Source organism: Coregonus lavaretus, assembly GCF_964263955.1.
Source record: "Coregonus lavaretus genome assembly, chromosome: 6".
Lineage (NCBI taxonomy): Eukaryota > Metazoa > Chordata > Actinopteri > Salmoniformes > Salmonidae > Coregonus > Coregonus lavaretus.
In genome coordinates, this window is record NC_139993.1 from 60504975 (window position 1) to 60532290 (window position 27316).

Genomic DNA, 27316 nt, shown 5'->3' on the forward strand with positions numbered 1-27316 from the left:
CTTATCGTGTGGTTCATGATTTGAGAGCGGTGAATGAGGTAGTGACTGACTTTCCAGCAGAAGTGCCAGACCCGCATACCTTGTTAGCCCAAATTCCTCCTGATGCGACACATTTTACGGTGTTAGACTTATGTGGTTAATTTTTTAGTGTTCCACTTAGTGTAGAAAGTCAGGGTTTATTTGGGTTCACATATAATGGACAATTCTATGAGTATAGTCATTTGGCACAGGGGTACAAGCATAGTCCTCATATCTTCAATAAAGTACTGAAGGATGATTTGGCAGGGATAGATCAGATATTGCAAAGCACTGTCATTCAGTACGTAGATGATATAATAATTTGCTCACAGAATAAAGAAACATGTCATAGAGACTCAATTAAATTGCTACAGGTATTGGCAGAAAAGGGGCATAAGGTTTCACAGAAAAAGTTGCAATATTGCCAGGAGAGGGTTGTTTATTTGGGTCAGAAAATAACGCATGGACACAGAAGCATTTCGGAAAGTCAATTGGAAGCTATTCGTAAGGCTCCGAAGCGTAGAACTGTCAGAGAGATGATGACATTTCTTGGTATTGCTGGTTATTCCTCAGCTTGGGTGGAGAACTATACTAGTTTGATGGGACCTTTGAGAGCTATGGTTAAGGATACTGGAAGTGGACAACTCCATAGCAATCTTTCCTGGACACAGGAAGGCCATGTGGCATTTGAAACGATCAAACAGAGGTTGCAGGAGGCACCTGCACTTACACTACCAGACTACTCTAAGAACTTTTTGCTATATATGTCTACTTCTACTGGAGGTAGATATGCATGTGCAGTTCTTTGTCAGCCGACAGGCACAGGGACGAATCCTCAGCCTATTTCCTACTACTCTACTGCCTATTCAGAAGTAGAACTAGGGTTACCACTGTGCTACAGAGCAATGGTGGGAGTATATTCAATGTATGACAAAGCATCATCGGTTACGATGGGTTACCTGGTAACAATTCTTACCCATCATAGTCTCAGAAATCTTCTGAACTATGGGAAATATACATAGACTATGCCTAGGCTCAGAGACTATCATAGGCTCTTAGAGCAGGAAGATGTCACCCTAGTGAGGTGTGATACGGTAAATCCAGCCGAGAATTTGCCAACTTCAGAGGATGGTGAGTCACATGATTGTGTCCAAGAAGCAGAGAAATACTCGAGGCTTAGATCAGATTTGCAAACCTTTCCATTACGTGAGGCAGACCTGGAGTATTGGACTGGTGGGTCTTGTTATCGTGTGGGAGATAAATTGTGTGCTGGCTATGCAGTAGTTAAAGCCCAAGGAACTGGATTTGTTGTTGAAAAGGCTGAAGTAATACCACAGCCTGCGTCTGCACAACTTGCTGAACTTGTGGGGCTAACAGAAGCATGTTTGTTAGCAGAAGGAAAGCGAGTGACGATATACACTGATTCAGCATATGCACATAGTGTATGTCATTTGTTTGGGGCAGTATGGAAAGGTCGAGGGTTTAAGAAAGCGGATGGTTCTCCGATACAACATCATGCGCAAATAATGAAACTGTTGCATGCTATGATGAAGCCTAAAGAGATAGCGATAGCTAAGTGCGCAGCTCATAAAACAGATGTGTCAAAAGTCACACAAGGGAACAAAGCTGCTGATGAAGCTGCAAAAGCCGTCACAGGAGCGGACAAATTGGGCAAGGTTTTTCTGGTCACTCATGGAGTGGACTTGGAAGACAAAATGACGCTTAAGGATATGATTTTGATGCAGGAAGCTGCTTCTATGATTGACAAACAGCTGTGGCTAGACCGAGGGGCGGTCAAAGATGCTACTGGTCTTTGGAGAAACCATGAGGGGTTGATAGTAGCGCCTCTAGACCTCTTAGGTCTGATGATTCAGGAAGCACATGGGTTAGCTCATGTTGCAAGGGGGGAGGTTAGGAGAAAGATCACAAAGGAGTATGGTTTTTGGGCACCATATTTGCTTGAACAGATTGACTATATAATAGGAAGGTGCACAATCTGTCTGAAAAATAATGTTCGCAGGGGTGTGACTGTTCTTCCTGGTTACATTCCTACACCGAGAGGTCCTATGCGTGAGTTGGTTATCGACTTTGTTGATATGATAAAACCAGTTGATGGGAAAAGATACATGTTGGTGGTTGTAGATAGATTTTCACGATGGCCGGAGGCCTGTCCAACCAAGCGAAAAGATGCTCAATCGGTTGCCAAGTTCTTGTATAAAGAAGTCATAAGCAGGTGGGGATTACCCGATCGAATATCCTCAGATAATGGGAAGGAATTTGTGGATAAATCAGTGAAATGTATGTTGCAAAAATTGGGAATTAAGCAATGTATTGGAGAAGTTTATCACCCACAAAGTCAAGGGATTTGTGTCTTGAAAAATCGCATTGTCAATATTTGTCAGCATACGGGTCTAAACTGGATAGCGGTGCTTCCTTTAGCATTAATGGTGTGTCGCTCAAGTGAGTTGCGTGATCTACGTATGACACCCCATGAATTGGTAACAGGAAGAAGGATGCCTACACCTTGTTTGCGAACAAGTGGAAAGGGTCCAAGCTTGGCTCTTTTGGAAGATGAAATGAGAGCGTACGTTACATATGTGGCCAATTTTCATAAAAAGTTGTCCACATATGTTTCTGACAGGCAAAGAAAAGAAGAGGTGCAGGAGGAGCTTGATGAGAAAAAAAGGAGTACAGTGCAACCTGGGGACAAGGTGTTCGTGAAGGTATTTAGAAGGAAGTGGTATAACGAACGTCGTGAAGGACCATTTGAAGTTGTTCGTAGTACTGGAACAGCTGTCCAGGTTAAAGGATCTCCAACGTGGTATCATTTGTCACATTGTGTTAAAGCGCCTGGAGAAGAGGTGCCACGCGCAGAGAGAGAGGATGTTGAAGGCTCAAGAGAGGAGGATGGAGATAGGGGAGAACAGGAAGAAGGAGAGATTGTCAATGTTGTGGATAGCGTGGATGATAATGTTTACACTTCTGATGATGCCAGAGATGACTCTGCAATGGAGGGAAAGGAAAGGAGATTTGGGGAAATTGATTTTCAATACGTCCCAGAAACAACAGGGAATATTTCAGTGGAATGTGAAGCAGCGGAGATCACCAAGGGCAACTCTGTTACAGGAGAAGCTGGTGATTCGGTTAGACAAAGTAGGCCCAGACCAGTTAGGAGAAAAGTCCGACCAAAACGTTACGAAAACTAGGGTTGAAGTAACTCTGGGACAGTCAGCTCAGCTCCCATGTAAGTGCACGAGAGAGAACAGTGGTGAAGGGAAATTTAGAGTTCAGTGGGAAGATAGATATGGCAGGAGTTTAGATCTGTTAGGAGCAGTTGCATTGAGAAAGTATGCGTTGCTGAATGATAAGAGAAGAATGAAGATTGAGGGTGATTGCAGTATCTATATTTACAATTCCCAGCAGGAAGATCAAGGTGATTATAAATGTATTTTTTATAATCAACAGTTTGAAAGTGAGGGATTAGAGTTGGGACTGAGAGTTAATGTAGTGACACTAGTGGTGATAGATGGATATACAAGTAAAGACTTCAAAGCTTTGGGGAAAATAGATGAAACAACGACAATGACATCAACCCTTCAGCCTATTATAACAACAGTGAGAAGCAATTCAACTCTTTCAACATTGACAGTTATTGAAGCTATAAATATATTACATTTGATTACAAGGGAGCCAATCGCTCCAGCACCAATTTTAGAGGAAAGGACTGTCATTAGGGTTAGGATGGGTGGTACAGCTCATCTTCCTTGTAGATGTGAGAGATGGAGTGGGGGTGGTGACGTTCCTCCCACATGGAGAGATAATTATGGAGAAGAAGTGTTGTTATCAGGACCAGAAGTAGAAGCTGTGCCCCCTAGTCAAAGGAAGTATATTTTGTACAACGATATGAAGTGGAAGAGGGTTATGAGTGATTGCTCACTTATTTTGCGTAATGTTACATGGAAAGATCAGGGAGAATATATATGTACTTATTTAGTGCAAGCATTAAAGTTTGTTACGGCTAAGAATTATTGGTTAAAAGGCTATGTAACTCGTAAGGTGATGCTTATGATGGAAGATTTGAAGTCTGTTGAAGCTTCCACAGTCACCAAAGGAGTTCAGGAGAAGTATATTACAGTAGTCACTCCAACAGTAAATAATACACAGAGGATATCTGTAACTTTCCCACTGGAAATAGTTAAGAGTGTTAACACATCAACTAAAGCAACTATTTTAATAGCAACTTTGAAAGAGATTAATGGTACGACGGCAACAACAAATTTAGGAAATAAGACACAGACACCAACAACAACTTTTCTGAAACTAAAGGATGTAGCAAGAGTGACTCAGGAGTTTATGATACGGATGGAGAGTGCTGTCAATGGTAGTAAGGATAGTGTTGAGATAGGAGAGCAGATGGTAGTAGAGAATGATGCAGATTCATCTGAAATAGTGCAGAATACTATCATGGAGGTACAGGATGAGTTCTTTGATTTTAATGGAAGACAAGAAGATATATCTGATCAATACCGCTCGTTAGGGAAGAGAGAAACTAAATGGAGGCATATGGATTTGATTCTTCTGTTTTGCAAATTAAGGATGGATGGGCAGGTAGGAATCTTTGGTTCCAGCAGTTAACTCATTCTGTAAGATCAGTGAGGAATCTTGAGGGTCCATGTCTGTTGAGAATTCCAGCACCAGGCACATGGGGGTCTATCTTAGAGACGATAGCTAAACCTCTATCAAGTACGTGTCAATCTTATGCTTTATCATGGCTGTTGTATCAGCAACAATCATTAACAGATACAATAATGTTGTTGTCGAAACATTTGTTTAGGCCTAGGTTTAAGTGTTCTTGGTTAAATGAATTACCCTATGTGAATTTGTTAGATGGGAAGGAAAATCAGTTAACAGCGATTCCTGAAGCATTGGAGGTGAAACCAGTAAGGGCTAAAAGCTGTTTTTGTTCAAATAAAACATATGATGGAAAGGGTATGTTTATGGGAATATCAGATTGTGATGATTATATGATGACTTGGGGTAAGCATGAACATAAGGTTACTAATGAGAAATATAATGTAACTTTTTATGTTCCAGTTAGTAAGAAGAGCAGGACATTGATGGTGAAAGATCAGCTTTTGCCTGGTAATGTGACTATTAGGAATTTTAGAGATATTTGGTGGGTTTGTGGTGATAAAGCATATATATATTCTTACCCTATGGATGGACAGGATGTTGTTACATGTCGACGTTGAAGCTTCCATATGAGGTTTTTACAATTAAAAGAGGGGTAGCACCGGACACAGATAAATCTGAATCTAGGTTTGGAAATAGGGTGAAAAGGGACATGGCGACATTTCATAGTCTTGAAGCCTACCATTGGAGGATAAGTCTAGGAGAGAAGTGGGGATTGGGACTTTTTCCATGGTATGGTGTAACATTTTTGGCAGATCACATTGATAATATTACCTATACTTTGCAGGGTTTTGCAAATGAAACGATAAGAGGGTTTAACCTTCTGTCAAATACTCAAAGAAGTCACAGACTGACGCTGTTGAAACATGACATGGCTCTTGACTATATTTTAGCAAAACAAGGTGGCTTATGCTTGGCTATGAACTTGACGGGGGATGATTGTTATACTTTGATCCCAGATAGTTCCGATAATATCACTAGTGTTATAGATGCATTGAAGAATATAAGGGATGCGTTTGGTATATCTGAAGGAGCTGGATGGTCAGCGAAGGCTTGGTTGCAAGATCAGTTAGGCCCAGTGGGAGCAGTGATAGTTCAGATTTTAGTAGCAGCTCTGATAGCGCTGTGTGTGATGTTTTGCTTTTGTACTTTGTTATTGACTTTTGCGAAGGCTATGATATTGAGATGGGTTGGAGTTGTGATGCCTGGAGAAAACACTCAGATGCCGTTGTTAACTGTTACTGATCTAGATGAAGATGAACAAGTGGGACTGGATGGAGTATTGATGGATAGATATCCATTTTGAATATCCGATTATTTTTCAAATGTTTTTCAATATTAGTGTGATTTTAGTATTTTGTGATGAATCAAAGGGGGGAAATGGTATGTGATTCATTTTAAATATCAATTTTATATTTTTAGTTGATATTGATGTTTTAATTTGAATGTGTTGTTTTGCAAAAGATACTGTTTGGTATTTTCTTTTCTTCCAGAAGCATATGGGGAAATGTGTAGAGGGGATTCAAATACTCAAACATGGACAATATGAAAGGACAATATGAATGGACTGGAGGAAGTGGAACAAGGAAGGTGTGGAAATGTTCCGATTCCATCATCAACGATGCATTGGAAGTCGACACTGCTGAGGAGATGAAGTGTAGTGGACTACATTCCAGTGTTTGCAATGATATATAGACATATTTGCATGTGTAATACATAATTTGTGTCATATTCCTTCTGTATTAATTTTTGTAGAATGATATTTGCTGTTATTGGGTACATGTGGGGATCTCAGATGTTTTTGTTTATTTCGTGGATGCTTAGGGATATTGGGTCTAGGCAGGGATAGAGAGAATCCACAGGAGGGTCCGATGGGTTGACCAGCCTGAATGTGGACATTTTTGATTGTATTTTGTTTGCTGAGGCTTTCATGTGTATTCAAATTGCATCATAGTTTAAAATGCATTGATAAAGATTTATGAATTGATCTGGAGTTCTTAGGTGGTTGCCTGGGGCAGAGGGGCCGTGAGAGAATTTTACTGTCTTGATTGATTGATGGATATTTGGAAAGAAAGCTGCCAGACAGGTTTTTCGCTTTCACACTCCATAAAGATTTGTTCATATTGCATAGAAATGTATTTACACTCCATAGAAAAATGTGTTTTTGGATTATTGTTAAAAATACTCAATAAGAGAAATTGTTATTTGTCATAATCCTATTCTTTTTGTTTTCGAGACTTAGTTAGTCTCGAAGGGGGGAAATGTGGTATCTAAGGAATTTATGAATTTGTTAGCGTTTGCAAATGGTAGTGTGATATCTAAGGAATTTATGACGTTGTTAGCGTTTGCAAATGGTAGTGTGGTATCTAAGGAATTTATGACTTTGTTAGTGTTTGCAAATGGTATCTTAGAGAATGTTGATTTGGCCCAGGGAGACATCTGGAGAGCAGTTCTATAGGAGTACCCTAAAACAGAGGAAGTCTGTTGTGTGGAGTGATGGGATTGGTCTGTAGGGGAAACCACCCCTATCTTGGTAAAGATTATAAATACTTGGTGAAGACAAAGGAGGTCAGAACAACATATTATTTTGGGTCCGCTGTTCTCCAGATGCCTGCAGGTATCTGTAAATCGACGCTGAAATCCTTTGTTATGAATAAACCTTTATAATCAAAGTACAGTGTCAGCGGATCTCCTTGTCCTCCACAGCATGATTAGCAACATGTTTTTAGACACAACACTACATTGTTGAATAATAGTGAAGACATCAAAACTATGAAATAACACATATGGAATCATGTAGTAACCAAAAAAGTGTTAAACAAATCAAAATATATTTTATATTTGAGATTCTTCAAATAGCCACCCTTTGCCTTGATGACAGCTTTGCACACTCTTGGTATTCTCTCAACCATAGCAGCTGTACAGATCGCAATGACTACAATGAATGGCTAAATTAGTTCTGGACACTAAGGGTCTGTGGCGCTCCTCCTCCTCCTCCTCCTCCTCCTCCTCCTCTTAACTCTATCCAGGAGTGTATAATACACTGCTCCATACACTCCCCTCCAGGCTCCTCCTTTCCAACACATATTTTAGGTAAAAACAGTGCAATGTGGGCTACTGTGTGAAAATAGCAATAGCTGATGTGATAATGCATTGCAAAAGGTACAGTGCTATGGTAATACAGTACCACTGACATAGGACTTACAGGTACTTTATTTTAGGGGACTGAAACATAACTGGTAACTACCTGGTGCCAAGGTAACGGTACCCAGTGGTACGGGTTCAAATGAACCAAAACAATCAATAATTAATAGGATATAATTGTGTAATTACCATCTTACCATGTAATTTCTTAGTAAATACCAGGTACTTTCTGTAGTGTAAAATACAGTCCTACAGACTTACCCTGGCACTCGATTGTCTGACTCCACTCTCCGTTCTTGCATGTTGCTTTTCCTCTTGAGCCTTGGTTAGGGCCGCTAAGGCATCCATAATCTATTTGGTCCCCATTTTCATATCGCTCTCGGTCAGGAATCAGCAGCATTCTCGTGTCTGCACCCTCAGGTTTACTACAGTAATCTGCAAGTGAAGCACGTACATGGATCAATAACCTCCATACAGTCTTTTGGCTCCTCCCTTTCCACCACATCTTCTAAAAACAATGTGTTACTCTGTGTGGAAATAGCAATCCAATTGCAGGGCTAGACATTAAAGCTTATCCGGGACAAGTGAAAAGAAAATAGTCGGGCAAACAAAATATAGATTTAAATTGTCCGAATGGACAAGTGCATTTAAAAATTAAAAATCACAATATCAAACAATTACTCCGATCAGAATTGGATGCGATGTGTTGCACACTGTTCTCACTATCTCTGCAGAGTCCATCAGAATACAGTGGGGAAGACCGCTCGTGACTCTCAATGCAATATAATCATATACTGTGGGGGAAAAAAATATTTAGTCAGCCACCAATTGTGCAAGTTCTCCCACTTAAAAAGATGAGAGAGGCCTGTAATTTTCATCATAGGTACACGTCAACTATGACAGACAAAATGAGAAAAAAAATCTAGAAAATCACATTGTAGGATTTTTAATGAATTTATTTGCAAATTATGGTGGAAAATAAGTATTTGGTCACCTACAAACAAGCAAGATTTCTGGCTCTCACAGACCTGTAACTTCTTCTTTAAGAGGCTCCTCTGTCCTCCACTCGTTACCTGTATTAATGGCACCTGTTTGAACTTGTTATCAGTATAAAAGACACCTGTCCACAACCTCAAACAGTCACACTCCAAACTCCACTATGGCCAAGACCAAAGAGCTGTCAAAGAGTGGCGCAGTGGTCTAAGGCACTGCATCGCAGTGCTAGCTGTGCCACTAGAGATCCTGGTTCGAATCCAGGCTCTGTCGTAGCTGGCCGTGACCGGGAGACCAATGGGGCGGCGCACAATTGGCCCAGCGTCATCTAGGGTAGGGGAGGGAATGGCCGGCAGGGATGTAGCTCAGTTGGTAGAGCATGGCGTTTGCAACGCCAGGGTTGTGGGTTCGATTCCCACGGGGGTATGAAAAAAAAAAAAATTATGTAAGTCTGCTAAATGACGTAAATGTAAATGTAATGTAAATGTAAAAAGGACACCAGAAACAAAATTGTAGACCTGCACCAGGCTGGGAAGACTGAATCTGCAATAGGTAAGCAGCTTTGTTTGAAGAAATCAACTGTGGGAGCAATTATTAGGAAATGGAAGACATACAAGACCACTGATAATCTCCCTCGATCTGGGGCTCCACGCAAGATATCACCCCGTGGGGTCAAAATGATCACAAGAACGGTGAGCAAAAATCCCAGAACCACACGGGGGGACCTAGTGAATGACCTGCAGAGAGCTGGGACCAAAGTAACAAAGCCTACCATCAGTAACACACTACGCCGCCAGGGACTCAAATCCTGCAGTGCTAGACGTGACCCCTGCTTAAGCCAGTACATGTCCAGGCCCGTCTGAAGTTTGCTAGAGTGCATTTGGATGATCCAGAAGAGGATTGGGAGAATGTCATATGGTCAGATGAAACCAAAACATAACTTTTTGGTAAAAACTCAACTCGTCGTGTTTGGAGGACAAAGAATGCTGAGTTGCATCCAAAGAACACCATACCTACTGTGAAGCATGGGGGTGGAAACATCATGCTTTGGGGCTGTTTTTCTGCAAACGGACCAGGATGACTGATCCGTGTAAAGGAAAGAATGAAAGGGGCCATGTATCGTGAGTTTTTGAGTGAAAACCTCCTTCCATCAGCAAGGGCATTGAAGATGAAACGTGGCTGGGTCTTTCAGCATGACAATGATCCCAAACACACCGCTCGGGCAACGAAGGAGTGGCTTCGTAAGAAGCATTTCAAGGTCCTGGAGTGGCCTAGCCAGTCTCCAGATCTCAACCCCATAGAAAATCTTTGGAGGGAGTTGAAAGTCTGTGTTGCCCAGCGACAGCCCCAAAACATCACTGCTCTAGAGGAGATCTGCATGGAGGAATGGGCCAAAATACCAGCAACAGTGTGTGAAAACCTTGTGAAGACTTACAGAAAACGTTTGACATGTGTCATTTCCAACAAAGGGTATATAATAAAGTATTGAGAAACTTTTGTTATTGACCAAATACTTATTTTCCACCATAATTTGCAAATAAATTCATTAAAAATCCTACAATGTGATTTTCTGGATTTTTTTTCTCATTTTGTCTGTCATAGTTGACGTGTACCTATGATGAAAATTACAGGCCTCTCTCATCTTTTTAAGTGGGAGAACTTGCACAATTGGTGGCTGACAAAATATTTTTTTCCCCCACAGTATATGATTATATTGCATTGAGAGTCACGAGCGGTCTTTCAATCACATGTAGCCACGTGTGCACATTTGTTGATATTCTTTGTTACAGCAGAAGTGTTTATATTTTTGTTCAGTGAATATATACAGTGCATTTGGAAAGTATTCAGACCCTTGGACTTTTTCCACATTTTGTTACGTTACAGACTTATTCTGAAATGGATTATATTGTATTTTTTCCCTCATTAACTGGTTTTTAGAAATGTTTGCTAATTATTTCCAAATAAAAATCTGATATTTCACATTTACATAAGTATTCAGACCCTTTACTCAGTATTTTGTTGAAGCACCAATGGCAGCAATTACAGCCTCGAGTATACTTGGGTATGATGCTACAAGCTTGGCACACCTGTATTTGGGAAGTTTCTCCCATTCTTCTCTGCAGATCCTCTCAAGCTCTGTCAGTTTGGATGGCGAGGGTCGCTGTATAGCTATTTTCAGGTTTCTCCAGAGATGTTCAATCGGGTTCAAGCCCGGGCTCTGGCTGAGCAATTCAAGGACATTGACAGACTTGTCCCTAAGCCACTCCCGCGTTGTCTTGACTTTGTGCTTAGGGTTGTTGTCCTGTTGGAAGGTGAACCTTCGCCCCACTCTGAGGTCCTGAGCACTCTGGAGCAGGTTTTCATCAAGGACCTCTCGGTACTTTGCTCAGTTAATCTTTCCTTCAAACCTGACTAGTCTCCCAGTCCCTGCTGCTGAAAAACATCCCCAAAGCATGATGTTGCCACCACCATGCTTCACCATAGGGATGGTGCCAGGTTTCCTTCAAGCCAAAGAGTTCAAACTTGGTTTCATCAGACCAGAGAATCTTGTTTCTGAGGAGTGGCTTCTGTCTCTCTACCATTAAGGCCTGATTGGTGGAGTTCTGCAGAGATGGTTGTCCTTCTGGAAGGTTCTCCCAACTCAACAGTGGAACTCTGGAGCCCTGTCAGAGTGACCATCGGGTTCTTGGTCACCTCCCTGACCAAGGCCCTTCTCCCCCGATTGCTCAGTTTGGCCGGGGCGGCCAGCTCTAGGAAGAGTCTTGGTGGTTCCAAATTTCTTTCATTTAAGAACGATGGAGGCCACTGTGTTCTTGGGAGCTTCAAAGCTGCAGACATTTTTTGATACCCTTCCCCAGATCTGTGCCTCGACACAATCCTGTCTCGGAGCGCTACGGACAATTCCTTCAACCTCATTGCTCATTTTTGCTCTGATATACACTGTCAACTGTGGGACCTTACAGCTTCGGAGGAAGTCGTGACAAATTCCAGGTTGTAAGGCAACAAAATAGGAAAAATGCCAAGGGGGATGAATACTTTTGCAAGCCACTGTATATAGACAGGTGTGTGCCTTTCCAAATCATGTACAATCAATTGAATTTACCACAGGTGTACTCCAATCAAGTTGTGGAAACATATCAAGGATGCTCAATGGAAACAGGATGCACCTGAGCACAATTTTGAGTCGCATAGCAAAGTGTCTGAATACTTATGTAAGTAAGGTAATTCTGTTGTATTTTTTCAATACATTTGCAAAAATTTCTAAAAACCTGTTTTCGCTTTTTCATTATGGGATATTGTGTGTAGATTGATGAGGAATATTATTACTATTTTTAAATCAATTTTAGAGTAAGGCTGTAACATAAGTGTATTTAGTGAGTTATTTGCTCAATTATAGCACATTTTTAGTCGGTAAACAGGGTTCGTACGGTCATGAAACGTCAAGGGAGCAACATCAAAAATGTAACTGTGTGTCAAACAGTTTTTCAAACAACTGTTGTTAAAGAGAGTGGAGTTTCAGCTATCTGTGAGTTTAACACATATTTCTCAACACTAAATATTAAGGAAATACTACCACTTTACAAACAGAGAATGTAATAAGATGATGCACTAGTGGAACGGAGCGGAGCACACTGTTTGTAGTGAATATATAGTCTATATAGGTCTACCAATGGACAATTTTTGTTGGACATTACATTCACTGTTAGATCAATTACATGGCTATCTAGCAACAATATCATATTTAGGGTTAGCAATCTAGCTAATGTGTTTTGAGTTCCTACTTCCTCATCAGGTGGTGAATGATGTAGCATAAAGCCTAGGCCAATATGCATAAAGAAGATGAATCTCTAAAGAGCAAAAAAGAAATCTGATCATTCTGGATCCTATTTTGACGTGTTGCACATCAAAATATCCATGATGCATTCCCTGCACATGTTAGAAATAGCTAACTTAGCTAGGCTGTCTAGAGCCCTGAAGGAAAGTAGGCCTAACTGTGCATTAACTAACTCCGTACATATTACCCAGCTCTAGACAGATGGTAGTCTACATTTTTGTCTCATTCTCTGTATGGCAATAATAATGATACTTAATGAATTTCATTTTGCAAAGTGTCTTCTTGCATTATACAACACAATTTTGACTTGAGGTTTTTACACAAGTCCCCAAAAAAATCTCTCCTACTTTTCCAAAGGACAAGTGTGTAAAAAAGTTAATGTCAAGCCCTGAATTGTAATAAATGCAATAAGCATTTAAATGGCTGCAGTACTACAGTAATACCATAGACATTCAAGCGGCAATCAGACGTTGAAACAATAAGAAAGCGCTTCCCCGCCCCTGTTTTGGAAAAAGCTGAGGGATGGGGCTGGAGAAATGTTACCACTCTCAAATTCATAGACATAGCTATTGATGCAAGGACAGAACATCCATGATATCAACATTATACTTTTAACCATGTTTTGAGGCTATATAGTGTTTGTTTACATTTACTTTGTAAAACAAGCTTATATTTGGGGTTGTGATCGGGTAAGGCAGTTGAACTAAGCTCCTGAGGCATTTATAAGTTATGTTCTTCAAGAATACATATCATTAATTCATAAGTCAAACAATGGGGGTAGCAACTTTAGATTGCCCCTTTAAACTTACCTTTGCACTTGATGGTCTTATCCCACTCTCCGTTGTTACAAGTTGCAAGGCATCCATACTCTATTTGGTCCCCATTTTCATAACGCTCTCGATCAGGAATCAGCTGCATTCTCCTCCCTGCACCCTCAGGTTTACCACAGTACTCTGCAGGTGAAGCTCAGCATGTTTGAACTATCAAAGTGCAACCAACTACAGTGACCGAGACGGTCCCGCTATATATTACATTCAGCTTCATAAAGCCTTCATAATGCCTTCATAAGCACTACATTCATGTGTTACAAATCATCTATAACCGTTTGTCATGCTTTATAAAGGGTTCATAAATGTGACATAACTGTGTGACGTAATCGCCAATGTCAAATGTGACATAACCCACTATGTGAAATATGATAAAAACATGCGCTTTATAAAGAGTGACATGTTGTGCTGCAGGATGACACATGCTCTAAGGTGAACTCAAGTTAGTCACATTACACCTAATCATGTTCCCAGGCACTTCCGCCCCAAAATGCGCAGAGGGTCTGGTCGACCAACGCATCAAACTTGACTTCTTTAGCCAATACACAGTGATAGGAGAAACTCCCAGTGCATTACTCATTGGCTTAATCTACCAACCAATCATCTCCACAACAACTTCCCCCACGTGTCTTGCGCACCTGACGTATCGGTCCAACGTCTTGGCAATAAAGAGATTGCGTTTGTAACTCTTATTGGGATAGTTTACGCCACAAGCGCAACACACATCGACCACAGATTTTAAGGGAGTAGTCTTTATTCTTCTGGGTGAAGACATTAGCTAGCTATGTCCTTTGCTAATTAGCTAGCTGGAAAGTAGGGCCTGTTGTTTTTTTTCTCCTTTGAGGCCAAGGGAAATGGTTTCCACTAGATAGCAAAAGCACAAAGTCAAAATTGGTTATACCGTAGAAATTCCTGAAAACAAACATTTGCTTTTTGGTCTTAATTCAAGGTTATGGTTAGGCATAAGTTTAGCAGTGTGGTAATGGTTAGGGTTAGGTTTAAACTGAAACTAGAAGAACAGAAAGTAAAAAATAAAAGAGCAACAATAAGATAACAATAATGAGCCTATATACAGGGGGTACCGGTACCGAGTCAATGTGCGGAGGCACAGGTTAGTCTAGGTAATTGATGTAATATGTACATGTAGGTAGGGTTAAAGTGACTATGCATAAATAATAGATAATAAACAGTGAGTAGCAGCAGTATAAAAAAGGGGGGGGTGGGGTCAATGCAAATAGTCCGGGTAACCATTTGATTAGCTGTTCAGCAGTCTTATGTCTTGGGGGTGGAAGCTGTTAAGAAAATAAGCCTTTTGGACCTAATAATACGATATGCCATTTAGCAGACACTTTTATCCAAAGCGACTTACAGTCATGTGCGCATACATTTTTACGTATGGGTGGTCCCGGGGATCGAACCCACTACCCTGGCATTACAAGCTCCATGCTCTACCAATTGAGCTACAGAGGACCTAGACTTGGCGCTGCTGTAGCAGAGTGAACAGTCTATGACTAGGGTGGCTGGAGTCCTTGGCAATTTCTGTGTGTTCCTCTGACACCGCCTGGTATAGAGGTCCTGGATGTTATGAAGCTTGGCCCCAGTAATGTACTGAGCCGTACGCACTACCCTCTGTAGCGCCATACCAGGCAGTAATGCAACCAGTCAGGATGCTCTCTATGGTGCAGCTGTAGAACCTTTTGAGGATCTGAGGACCCATGCCAACTCTTTTCAGTCTTCTTAGGGGGAATTGCATTGTCGTGCCCTCTTCACGACTGTCTTGGTGTGTTTGGACCATGATAGTTTGTTGGTGATGTGGACACCAAGGAACTTGAAGCTCTCAACCTGCTCCACTACAGCCCCGTCGATGAGAATGGGGGCTTGCTCGGCCCTCCTTTTCCTGTAGTCCACGATCATCTCCTTTGTCTTGATCACGTTGAGGGAGAGGTTGTTGTCCTGGCACCACACTTCCAGGTCTCTGACCTCCTCCCTATAGGCTGTTTCATCGTTGTCGGTGATCAGGCCTACCACCGTTGTATCATCTGCAAACTTAATGATGGTGTTGGAGTCGTGATTGGCCAAGCAGTCATGGGTGAACAGGGAATACAGGAGGGGACTAAGCACGCACCCTTGAGAGGCCACCGTGTTGAGGATCAGCGTGGCAGATGTGTTGTTGCCTACCCTTACCACCTGGGGGCGGCCCGTCAGGAAGTCCAGGATTCAGTTGCAGAGGGAGGTGTTTAGTACCAGGATCCTTAGCTTAGTGATGAGCTTTGATGGCACTATGGTGTTGAACGCTGAGCTGTAGTCAATGAACAGCATTCTCACGTAGGTGTTGCTTTTGTCCAGGTGGTAAAGGGCAGTGTTGAGTGCAATAGAGATTGCGTCATCTGTGGATGTGTTGGGGCAGGATGCAAATTGGAGTGGGTCTAGGGTTTCTGGGATGATGGTGTTGATGTGAGCCATGACCAGCCTTTCAAAGCACTTCATGGCTACAGACGTGAATGCTACGGGTCGGTAGTCATTTAGGCAGATTACCTTGGTGTTCTTGGGCACAGGGACTATGGTGGTCTGCTTGAAACATGTAGGTATTACAGACTCGGCCAGGGACAGGTTGAAAATGTCAGTGAAGACACTTGCTCATGCATGCTTCAGTGTTGCTTGCCTCGAAGCGCAAAGTCATTTAGTTCGTCTGGTAGGCTTGTGTTACTGGGCAGCTCGTGGATGGGCTTCCCTTTGTAGTCTGTGAGTTTGCAAGCCCTGCCACATCCGACGAGCATCGGAGCCGGTGTAGTAGGTTTCAATCTTAGTCCTGTATTTACGCTTGACCTGTTTGATGGTTCGTCTGAGGGCATAGCGGGATTTCTTATAAGAGTCCGGGTTAGAGTCCCACTAACACACAAAATAGCACAATTGGTTAGGAGCCCGTAAAACGGCAGCCATCTCCTCCGGCGGCATTCTAGACAAGTTTAAACCATACATTTCCTTTTATATTTACATTTTTAAAACAATACAAATACATTCAGTTTAAAAAACGTCCAGCAATGCAATTACATTTAATATTACACAGGGCTGTGAATAGTGTAGCTTGTCCCTGAGCTGGCAGACGAATGGTTCTTGCCTCTCTGCCTGCTGGAGGTACTGGATGTTGGTTCCAACCTTAAAAGTAACAATCAAGAAATTTAGCAGGTCTGTTAGGAAATGCCTTTGTCACACCATCTGGATGAGGGCATTTCTGTGCTGCACAAGATATACTCTAAATGGGGAAATGGGAAACTCTATTTGATTTGTAATATTTTATTCCTCTTTCATTTACAAATCTCATGAATGTACTATGAGACGTGGCTGTATCTAGGGGGATTGTTTTTAACTGAGCCTGCTAGCTAGCTTATGCTTCTAATATTAGCTAAGTATCTAACGTTAGCTAGCTAGCAATTGCTGTGAAGTAACCAAAACTTTTTGAAATAACAATTGAGGTAGCTATGTAATCTAACTCAACACTTAACACCTACAAACAAATGTAAATTACAATAAATAAAGGTTAACTTCACTGTTAACTTTCACTGTCCAGTGGCACCACAAGAGGGCATTTGATGTGCTCTTACTGCGTTACAGAAACACCGCAAACCAAACAACAGTGCATGTTTACTGAATTAAAGGCTAACTACACAAACAAATCTACGTTTCATAGATTTTTCCCAGACCTCAAAAGTGGTCCCCTGATGTGATTTAAGCATTGTTGTGAACACAGAAAATCCAATGTTGTTGTTTTTCTATTAAAAAAGTGTGGGAAAAAATGGAGGGAAAAGGAAGAAAATTGGGAAATCCGTAACTTGGAAAAGCAAAAAAATTTGAAAACAGAATAAAAAATGTAAATAAACGGATTTGAAAAGGCGCTACCAATGTTTTTTTCTTTGCATGACTGCACTTTAGAGCATGTGTCATCCTGCAGCACAGCATTTTGGGGAAAGTTGAGGTCAGGTCCAATATTGGATATGCACCCAAGAGGGACAGAGGATGGGCCATCCTAGAAATGTTTTAGAGTAATATAATATATGCCATTTAGTAGGCACTTTTATCCAATGCAACTTACAGTCATGCGTGCATACATTTTTAAGTATGGGTGGTCCCGGGAATTAAACCCACTATCCTGGCATTGCAATGCTCTACCAAGATGCATGGCAAGGTTATAAATGCTTTGTGAAGCCTCAATTTAATATGATTTATAAAGCCTTTATTAAGCTGTGCTTATGCCACTCTTTATAAAGCACAGGTTTATGTCATATTGGTGGGTTATGTCACATTTTACATGGATGGTTATGTCACAGAGTTATGCCACATTTATGAACCCTTTATAGAGCATGACATACAGTTATAGATGATTTGTGACACAATTTTGTAGTGTTTATGAAGGTTTTATGACGCCTTTATAAGCTGCACATCATTTAAAGAGGGACCATATGGGTCAAATGACCACATTTTCATAAATGTGATTATATATTCTTGAAGTCCTGTCAAAAACATAAAACGTGAATATGGAATTGATGGCAGAAATGGACGTCACTTTCCCAGCGTTTCAGAAGAGTAATGAATTGTTTCCCTATGATGATGTACAGAAGTAGCTAAATGTAGCAAAGCAAATGCATCAGTTATGTTTACCCACTTTGTACAGTCTAGTCAGTGTCTTACAGAGCAATTGGTGGATACTAACCCAATGTGGCCACTACAAGCATGTGAGAAAGTGAAGGAAAACACATCCTTACCAGTCTGAGCTGACGAAGCATCCACATTCACCCATACCACCAGACACAGCAGAGTCAGAGATGATTTCATGTTGATCAAATGGTAGATGCAGTAAAAATGGAAGGAGTCGACCATAAATAAACAGTGTCTATCCCAAAGTTAATGTTTGTCTACAGAGTTCCAGCCCCCAGGGAGCACTGAAGAGAACCACTGTCTAGGGGGACTGACCCAAAATACTGGAATACTCCAATATATAGAATTTAATCAAACCCGCACTGCGGTAAAAACACAGTTCTTGTGAAAATGGTCAATGTAGGAACTGCGTTGGTTCAGTCTATTAATAATTGGTCAAAACGCAACTAATTTTAATTTGAATGATTTTAAAGTTAATGTTTGTCTACAGAGTTCCAGCCCCCAGGGAGCACTGAAGAGAATCACTGTCCAGGGGGACTGACCCAAAATACTGGAATTCAATCAAACCTACATTGCGGAGGGGAAAACACTGAGGAAAATGCTCAATGTAGGAACTGCGTTGGTTCAGTCTATTAATTATTTGAGCAAAACAAAACACATTTCAAGTGCAAATCATTTGGTCAGCTATATAGAGACATAGCTAATCTGACGAGCATAGGTTTAGAGCTAGAAAGTCATTTAGACTGGTATCACTTTGAATGTTGATTGCAATGATGATAAGCTCCATTTGTAAAGTTATTGTTGAATCACAAAATACGTTGAACAAATCTGCACTGACATAAACCTTGCATAAACCTGGCTGTTCCCTGTCTATTGACATGGCTAATGTTTGTTCCAGCAAAACAACCTTTTCCCATCAAGCCGTGTTTTCCAGGGGCAAAAGGGGAGAGCCAAAATCCATTTCAAGTTCAAGTTTTCTTGATTTCTACACCTTGGGAGCATGCCAGGGTTTACTCCATATTAGCCTAACAACTAAACAAAACACACATAACTTTACATTAAAAGTTTTCTTGCATATGAGAAGAAGGTCAATATTCCTGCCTCAATGTGTAGAATGCAAACAACAGCAATGAACACATCATCAAGGCACTATCTGATGATGATGCAGTTGAAATACATTGCAAGGACCACAGGGACACTTTCATAGATATTCTCTGGCTGCTTTGATATTGTAAAAAATATTTATAGTGAACTTTGATAATGTCATTCCCAGCACCACTAACATCCCACTGGGCACACACTGGTTGAGTCAAAGTTGTTTCCACGTCATTTCAATTAAATTGAACCAACGTGGCATAGACGTTGAGTTGAAGTCTGTGCCAAGTGGGATGAGAAAGCTTGATGGTGTGTGTGTGATAATATTCCAGGGAACAATTAAAAAAATAAAGAGTACTGTACTAACATAACCCTTATATAAATCTAGTTAACTGTCTACGGACATGGCCTTCAGCATGTTTATTCCAGTAAGCCATGTTTTCCAAGGGCAACAGGGGAGGGCCAAAATCAATCGCTACACCTTGGGAGCATGCCAGGGTTTGTCCAATATTAGCCTATCAGCTAAACAAAACATTCTTAACATTACATTAAAAGTTTTCTTGCATATAAGAATTGAAGGTCAATATTCCTGCCTTAATGTTCACTCAGTGACGATGATGTAGTCAAAATACATGGTGAAGAACACCACAGGAACATTTTTATAGATATTGTCTGGCTGCTTCAATTATGTAAAAAATACTTGATGATAATATTCCAAGATTAACTAAAGAGTAGATTAGTAAATTAGAACCAGAGGCACTTTATTTAATGTTGGACAATCCATTATTCATTCATATGGTTGTCCAACAAGACAGTTGCCATCACTTCCAGTAAGCTGAGATCACTATTGGCAAGAAGTCAAAAAAATAAAAATAAAACATGACCAACTGGGACATGTTATTACTGATACTGTTCTGAGACATTGGAGAAGATCTACTGTTCCCTTGAGAAATTAGCTACAGTATAGGTGGATGTTAAGAGACAAAACTGATTTACAAAAGCGATCTATGGAACAGTGATACTGACCTGAGAAATAGCTTCAGTCAGCTTTAATACTGCATGTGTGTTTGTTAGGATAACAGCTGTAAATCATCTTATTCTGTTATGCTGTAGCCTTGTAAAGACTCATGGAGACAACACGTCATCTCTTTTTGACAACTTTATTGTCTTCCTTGATAAGGTCAATCACAATCATAACATCAGTTGTTCATTTATATTAAACCTTCAGATAATGAATCACACAGCTGGGAGATACAGGAGGACATTCACATATTATACAACGGATAATCCTGAATGCTGATGGGTTAAAACCGCATTCCAGCCGTTGTCTATTCCACAAGTTACCACCAGCTAAATCTATGACATTGAAAGGCCTATTTACTCTGTTCCATCTGACTGCGCAATCCACTGTCTCATCAGCCCAGCCAGGCAATTTATAAACTTGATAGGAGGATATTCACACAATCACATCTCTTTGTACTCATTTACCATTTTAGTCTAGCTTTAGATAGCTGTGCTGTTATTATAGTGATGCTGAGACTGATATGATTAGAAATATACTGTTATTTTGTTACAATGATGATACAATGTCAAATGTTGAAAAATAGAAATCTACATATATTCCATAACAGGATGGCTCACATTTTTTCTAAACCTAACTTAAACAAGCGAAAAAGAAACCACAAAAGCAAAAAGGTCTTCTCCTTGCACATAAAGAAGGCTTTGTAAGGATTCTTGAATTTGATGGACGGAACATCATGACTCTGTCAGATATCTGTAGGAATGAAATCACATGACAGGATAATCAGAGTCTGGAGTAACACTGCTGATCACTCCTACTATAGAGACAGTGTTTAATGATGTCAGGACTGTGTATAATACTGTATATAATACTGTTCATACTACAAGACTACAAAGGGAAGCACAGCCGCGAGCTGCCCAGTGACACAAGCCTACCAGACGCGCTAAACCACTTCTATGCTCGCTTCGAGGCAAGCAACACTGAAGCATGCATGAGAGCACCAGCTGCTCCGGACGACTATGTGATCACGCTCTCCGTAGCCGATGTGAGTAAGACTTTTAAGCAGGTCAACATTCACAAGGCCGCAGGGCCAGACGGATTACCAGGACGTGTACTCCGAGCATGTGCTGACCAACTGGCAAGTGTCTTCACTGACATTTTCAACATGTCCCTGACTGAGTCTGTAATACCAACATGTTTCAAGCAGACCACCATAGTCCCCGTGCCCAAGAACTCTAAGATAACCTGCCTAAATGACTACCGACCCGTAGCACTGACGTCTGTAGCCATGAAGTGCTTTGAAAGACTGGTCATGGCTCACATCAACAGCATAATCCCAGAAACCCTAGACCCACTCCAATTTGCATACCGCCCCAACAGATCCACAGATGATGCAATCTCTATCGCACTCCACACTGCCCTTTCCCACCTGGACAAGAGGAACACCTACGTGAGAATGCTATTCATTGACTACAGCTCAGCATTCAACACCATAGTGCCCTCTAAGCTCATCACTAAGCCAAGGATCCTGGGACTAAACACCTCCCTCTGCAACTGGATCCTGGACTTCCTGACGGGCCGCCCCCAGGTGGTAAGGGTAGGTAACAACACATCTGCCACACTGATCCTCAACACGGGGGCCCCTCAGGGGTGCGTGCTCAGTCCCCTCCTGTACTCTCTGTTCACCCATGACTGCATGGCCAGGCACGACTCCAACACCATCATTAAGTTTGCCGACGACACAACAGTGGTAGGCCTGATCACCGACAACGATGAGACAGCCTATAGGGAGGAGGTCAGAGATCTGGCCGTGTGGTGCCAGGACAACAACCTCTCCCTCAACGTGACCAAGACAAAGGAGATGATTGTGGACTACAGGAAAAAAAAGAGGACTGAGCACACCCCCATTCTCATCGACGGGGCTGTAGTGGAACAGGTTGAGAGCTTCAAGTTCCTTTGTGTCCACATCACCAACGAACTATCATGGTCCAAACACACCAAGACAGTCGTGAAGAGGGCACGACAAAGCCTATTCCCCCTCAGGAGACTAAAAAGATTTGGCATGGGTCCTCAGATCCTCAAAAAATTCTACAGCTGCACCATCGAGAGCATCCTGACTGGTTGCATCACCGCCTGGTATGGCAACTGCTTGGCCTCTGACCGCAAGGCACTACAGAGGGTAGTGCGTACGGCCCAGTACATCACTGGGGCAAAGCTCCCTGCCATCCAGGACCTCTATACCAGGCGGTGTCAGAGGAAGGCCCTCAAAATTGTCAAAGACTCCAGCCACCCTAGTCATAGACTGTTCTCTCTGCTACCGCACGGCAAGCAGTACCGGAGTGCCAAGTCTAGGTCCAAAAGACTTCTCAACAGCTTCTACCCCCAAGCCATAAGACTCCTGAACAGCTAATCATGGCTACCCGGAATATTTGCACTGCCCCCCCACCCCATCCTTTTTACGCTGCTGCTACTCTGTTAAGTATTTATGCATAGTCACTTTAACTCTACCCACATGTACATATTACCTCAACTACCTCAACTAGCCGGTGCCCCCGCACATTGACTATGCAACGGTACCCCCCTGTATATATAGCCTCCCTACTGTCACTTTATTTTACTGTATATATAGCCTCCCTACTGTCACTTTATTTTACTTCTGCTCTTTTTTTCTCAACACTTTTTTGTTGTTGTTTTATTCTTACTTTTTTTGTTTAAAATAAATGCACTGTTGGTTAAGGGCTGTAAGTAAGCATTTCACTGTAATGTCTGCACCTGTTGTATTCGGCGCATGTGACCAATAAAATTTGATTTGATTTGATTTGATTTGATCTTGTTTTAGGGTCTTCAATCACAGCATTTGGGATATCTGGCTTGTCACATGTTATCTCTGAAAGACAAACAACGTAATTCTGATGCAGTCCAAACTAACATCCGACCACAAGGTAATCAAACCATAGTGGTATTCAAAGATGGTGTCCTTCAAAATACTGCACCTTCACAGAGTGGGTGTGGAGTCCAGGAGCCATCACTTGTGCATGTGGCAACACCCCTGGCATTTGTGGTTTTAAATCCGGTTTTACAGCTGTAACGCTGAGTGTTTCCCAATTGACCTCGCTGCCAGCGGTAGCGAGAACTCACAAGAGGGTCACGTGGATCATCACAGGTTATCGCTACAATGATAGAGATGTTTAGTGTCAGCATGAACCATACCTGTACAGTAATTCACAGTGATTCACCTGTGTATACCCCAATATACCCTCAATATATCATACTACAATATACTCTCCAGTATAAACATACGTTCACAATCTGTAGAAGATGACCACTTTCCGTCCTCTTTGCATGTTACTGTATGTTCGGATGTTTTGCTAAAGATCCAGAATCCTGAGGCACAGGTCACCGTCACCCTTTCATCAGGCAAGAACAGATTTCTGCCAGAAGGTGTGTAACTGGTTCCTCTTGTTGGTGGCAATGATAATGAACATTTCACTTCTGCATTTTAGAAACAAAAACATAGAAAAACATTATGTTAGTAGCTTGATAAAATATGTTTTATCATCTGACTGAACTATGAATCCATTCTCCACAGTCGGGTTGAGACATGCTCCCTCTATTTCTGGGGGAGACAATGACATGAAACATTATAGAACACATTGTGACACATTATAGAACACATTGTGACACATTGTGACACATTCGTGGATTTTTTATCCAGTTCTACAGCTTTAATGCTGAATTCCTCCCAATTGACCCCGCTGCCAGTGGTAGGGAGATATCACAAGAGGGTCACGTGAATCAACACAGGTTATCACTACAATAATAGAGATGTTTAGTGTCATCATGAACCATACCTGTACAGTAATACACAGTGACTCATCTGTCTATACCTCAATATACCCTCAATATGATGCATACTCCTTCTATTTCTGGGAGAAACAATTGCATTAAACATTACAGAAGGCATTGTGACACATCGTGCAGTAAACTGTTTACAGAGCACTTAGAGGACCTGCTCTACAATATCATGACATTTTGGCCACACTGTCAGTTTGGTAAAAGCACTGAACGGAGCAATATCTGGAAAACCAATGGAAGCAAAGTGAGCGAATGTTCTGGCCATTACCAATTCCACATCAAATCCCCAATAGGTTAAAATCTGATGTTTGATCTTTCCAGTAGCCTTTAAACCCGCTGGATCAGTGACTTGAGTCACATCCTCAAAGTTTTAGATGATTGAAATATAAATGTCACCCTACCTTTACAGCCAAGTGTCCTGGTCCAGCCATTTGTCGTACAGGTAGCAGCAGGTCTGGTAGTGCTGTCCAATAGTTCATAATTCCTCTTACATTCATAAGTGAGCTGTTCATTGTATTTGTATCTTGTTTTAGGCTCTTCAATCACAGCATTTGGGATATCTGGCTTGTCACATGTTATCTCTGAAAGACAAACAACGTAATTCTGATGCAGTCCAAACTAACATCCGACCACAAGGTAATCAAACCATAGTGGTATTCAAAGATGGCGAACTTCAAAATACTGCACCTTCACAGAGTGGGTGTGGAGTCCAGGAGCCATCACTTGTGCATGTGGCAACACCCCTGGCATTTGTGGTTTTAAATCCGGATTTACAGCTGTAACTGTGAGTTTCTCTCAATTGACCCCGCTGCCAGCGGTAGCGAGAACTCACAAGAGGGTCACGTGGATCATCACAGGTTATCGCTACAATGATAGAGATGTTTAGTGTCAGCATGAACCATACCTGTACAGTAATACACAGTGATTCACCTGTGTATACCCCAATATACCCTCAATATATCATACTACAATATACTCTCCAGTATAAACATACGTTCACAATCTGTAGAAGATGACCACGTTCCGTCCTCTTTGCATGTTACTGTATGTTCGGATGTTTTGCTAAAGATCCAGAATCCTGAGGCACAGGTCACCGTCACCCTTTCATCAGGCAAGAACAGATTTCTGCCAGCAGGTGTGTAACTGGTTCCTCTTGTTGGTGGCAATGATAATGAACATTTCACTTCTGCATTTTAGAAACAAAAACATAGAAAAACATTATGTTAGTAGCTTGATAAAATATGTTTTATCATCTGACTGAACTATGAATCCATTCTCCACAGTCGGGTTGAGACATGCTCCCTCTATTTCTGGGGGAGACAATGACATGAAACATTATAGAACACATTGTGACATATTATAGAACACATTGTGACACATTATAGAACACATTGTGATACATTGTGACACATTCGTGGATTTTTTATCCAGTTCTACAGCTTTAATGCTGAATTCCTCCCAATTGACCCCGCTGCCAGTGGTAGGGAGATATCACAAGAGGATCACGTGAATCAACACAGGTTATCACTACAATGATAGAGATGTTTAGTGTCATCATGAACCATACCTGTACAGTAATACACAGTGACTCATCTGTCTATACCTCAATATACCCTCAATATATCATACTACAATATACTCTCCAGTATAAACATACGTTCACAATCTGTAGAAGATGACCACTTTCCGTCCTCTTGGCATGTTACTATCTCTTTGGATGTTTTGCTAAAGATCCAGAATCCTGAGGCACAGGTCACCGTCACCCTTTCATCAGGCAAGAACAGATTTCTGCCAGCAGGGGTGTAACTGGTTCCTCTTGTTGGTGGCAATGATAATGTACATTTCACTTCTGCATTTTAGAGACTGTCACGCCCTGGCTCTGGGGACTCTTTAATGTGGAGCCAGGGTGTGGTTTTGCTATGTTTAGTTTTCTATGTTTTTTGTTCTAGATCGTTTATATCTATGTTGGCCAGGGTGGTTCCCAATCAGAGACAGCTGTAGCTCGTTGTCTCTGATTTGGGACCATACTTAGGCAGCCTGTTTTGCACTAGTCGTTGTGGGATCTTGTTCCGTAAGGTTTGTTTTGGTGTTAACCTAGGACTTCACGTATCGTTTGGTTTGTTGTTTTGTTCGTGTCAGTACTAATTAAAAATGTACGCTTATCACGCTGCGCCTTGGTCCGTGTCTTCCCATAACGATTGTGACAGAGACAAAAACATGGAAACATATTATGTTAGTAGTTTGCTTCAAGTTAAAGAGATGAGTTACCCTGCTGACTTCAAATGTCAAGATATAGTTGATATTTAAAATGTTTAAAATACATCAATAAATAAAATCCCCAAATCACCACAGGTGAGCTTTGCTTTATCTTCTGTCCTGTCTCCTGTTGTTAGGCAGGGGGGTACAGGCCATTCCCTGACCAAGAGGACAAGGAGTGCCTCTGAGGTGGGGTAATGTTTAATGTGTGTATATTATATACAGTATACCTCACATGCGACCCGTGTAATGGCGCCGTAGGGGATGGCTGCCGTTTTACGGACTCCTAACCAACTGTGCTATTTTGTTTGTTTTTTCGCATTGTTTGTAACTCATTTTGTATATACTTTTGCTGCTACCGTCTCTTATGACCGAAACAAGCTTCTGGACATCAGAACAGCGGTTACTCAACTCGAACTGGACAAAGATTTGTTCTTTAATGAGTCCGACGCGAAGGATATACTGCTCTCTCGAGACCAGGCCCAAATCCCCGTCATCCGCGTGAAGAAAATACAGAGAAAAAGGGGGAGGAGGGCGGGGTGCCTTCTGAGAAATTGCCGGCGAGCAGGTAAACCATCACTACACTCCGTATTATTGGCCAACGTGCAATCATTGGAAAATAAACTGGATGATTTAAGATTAAGACTATCCTACCAACAGGACATTAAAAACTGTAATATCTTATGTTTCACCGAGTTGTGGCTGAATGACGATATGGATAATTTAGAGCTGACTGGGTTTTCCGTGCATCGGCAGGACAGAGCAGCTACGCCTGGTAAGACGAGGGGCGGGGGTGTGTGTATTTGTCAATAACTGCTGGTGCGCGATATCTAATATTAAAGAAGTCTCGGTATTGATCGTCTGAGGTAGAGTACCTCATGATAAGCTGTAGACCACACTATCTACCAAGAGAGTTCTCATCTTTAT

General features: G+C 41.5%; 2 protein-coding genes across 4 annotated transcripts in view; one reads left to right on the forward strand and one right to left on the reverse strand.

Moving 5' to 3' along the window:
• LOC311130648 (complement factor H-like) overlaps nt 1-27316 on the forward strand; it is a 264401-nt gene that overhangs the window by 117568 nt on the left and 119517 nt on the right. The window lies entirely within an intron of this gene.
• The window catches only part of LOC311130649 (coagulation factor XIII B chain-like), a 121194-nt gene that overhangs the window by 37481 nt on the left and 56397 nt on the right, over nt 1-27316 (reverse strand). Inside the window, exons 10-14 of one of the 3 annotated variants that reach the window (XM_084163441.1) lie at nt 24821-24997; nt 24535-24714; nt 23579-23770; nt 23272-23448; nt 20404-21031 (exon numbers count right to left, since the gene is read on the reverse strand). In XM_084163441.1, the coding sequence (XP_084019567.1) occupies nt 21024-21031; nt 23272-23448; nt 23579-23770; nt 24535-24714; nt 24821-24997 (734 nt within the window). In that variant the 3' untranslated portion in view covers nt 20404-21023. Of the gene's footprint in view, nt 1-8115; nt 8290-20403; nt 21032-23271; nt 23449-23578; nt 23771-24534; nt 24715-24820; nt 24998-27316 lie in introns of those variants that run through there. The other 2 variants (XM_084163440.1, XM_084163442.1) reach the window with 2 other exon arrangements.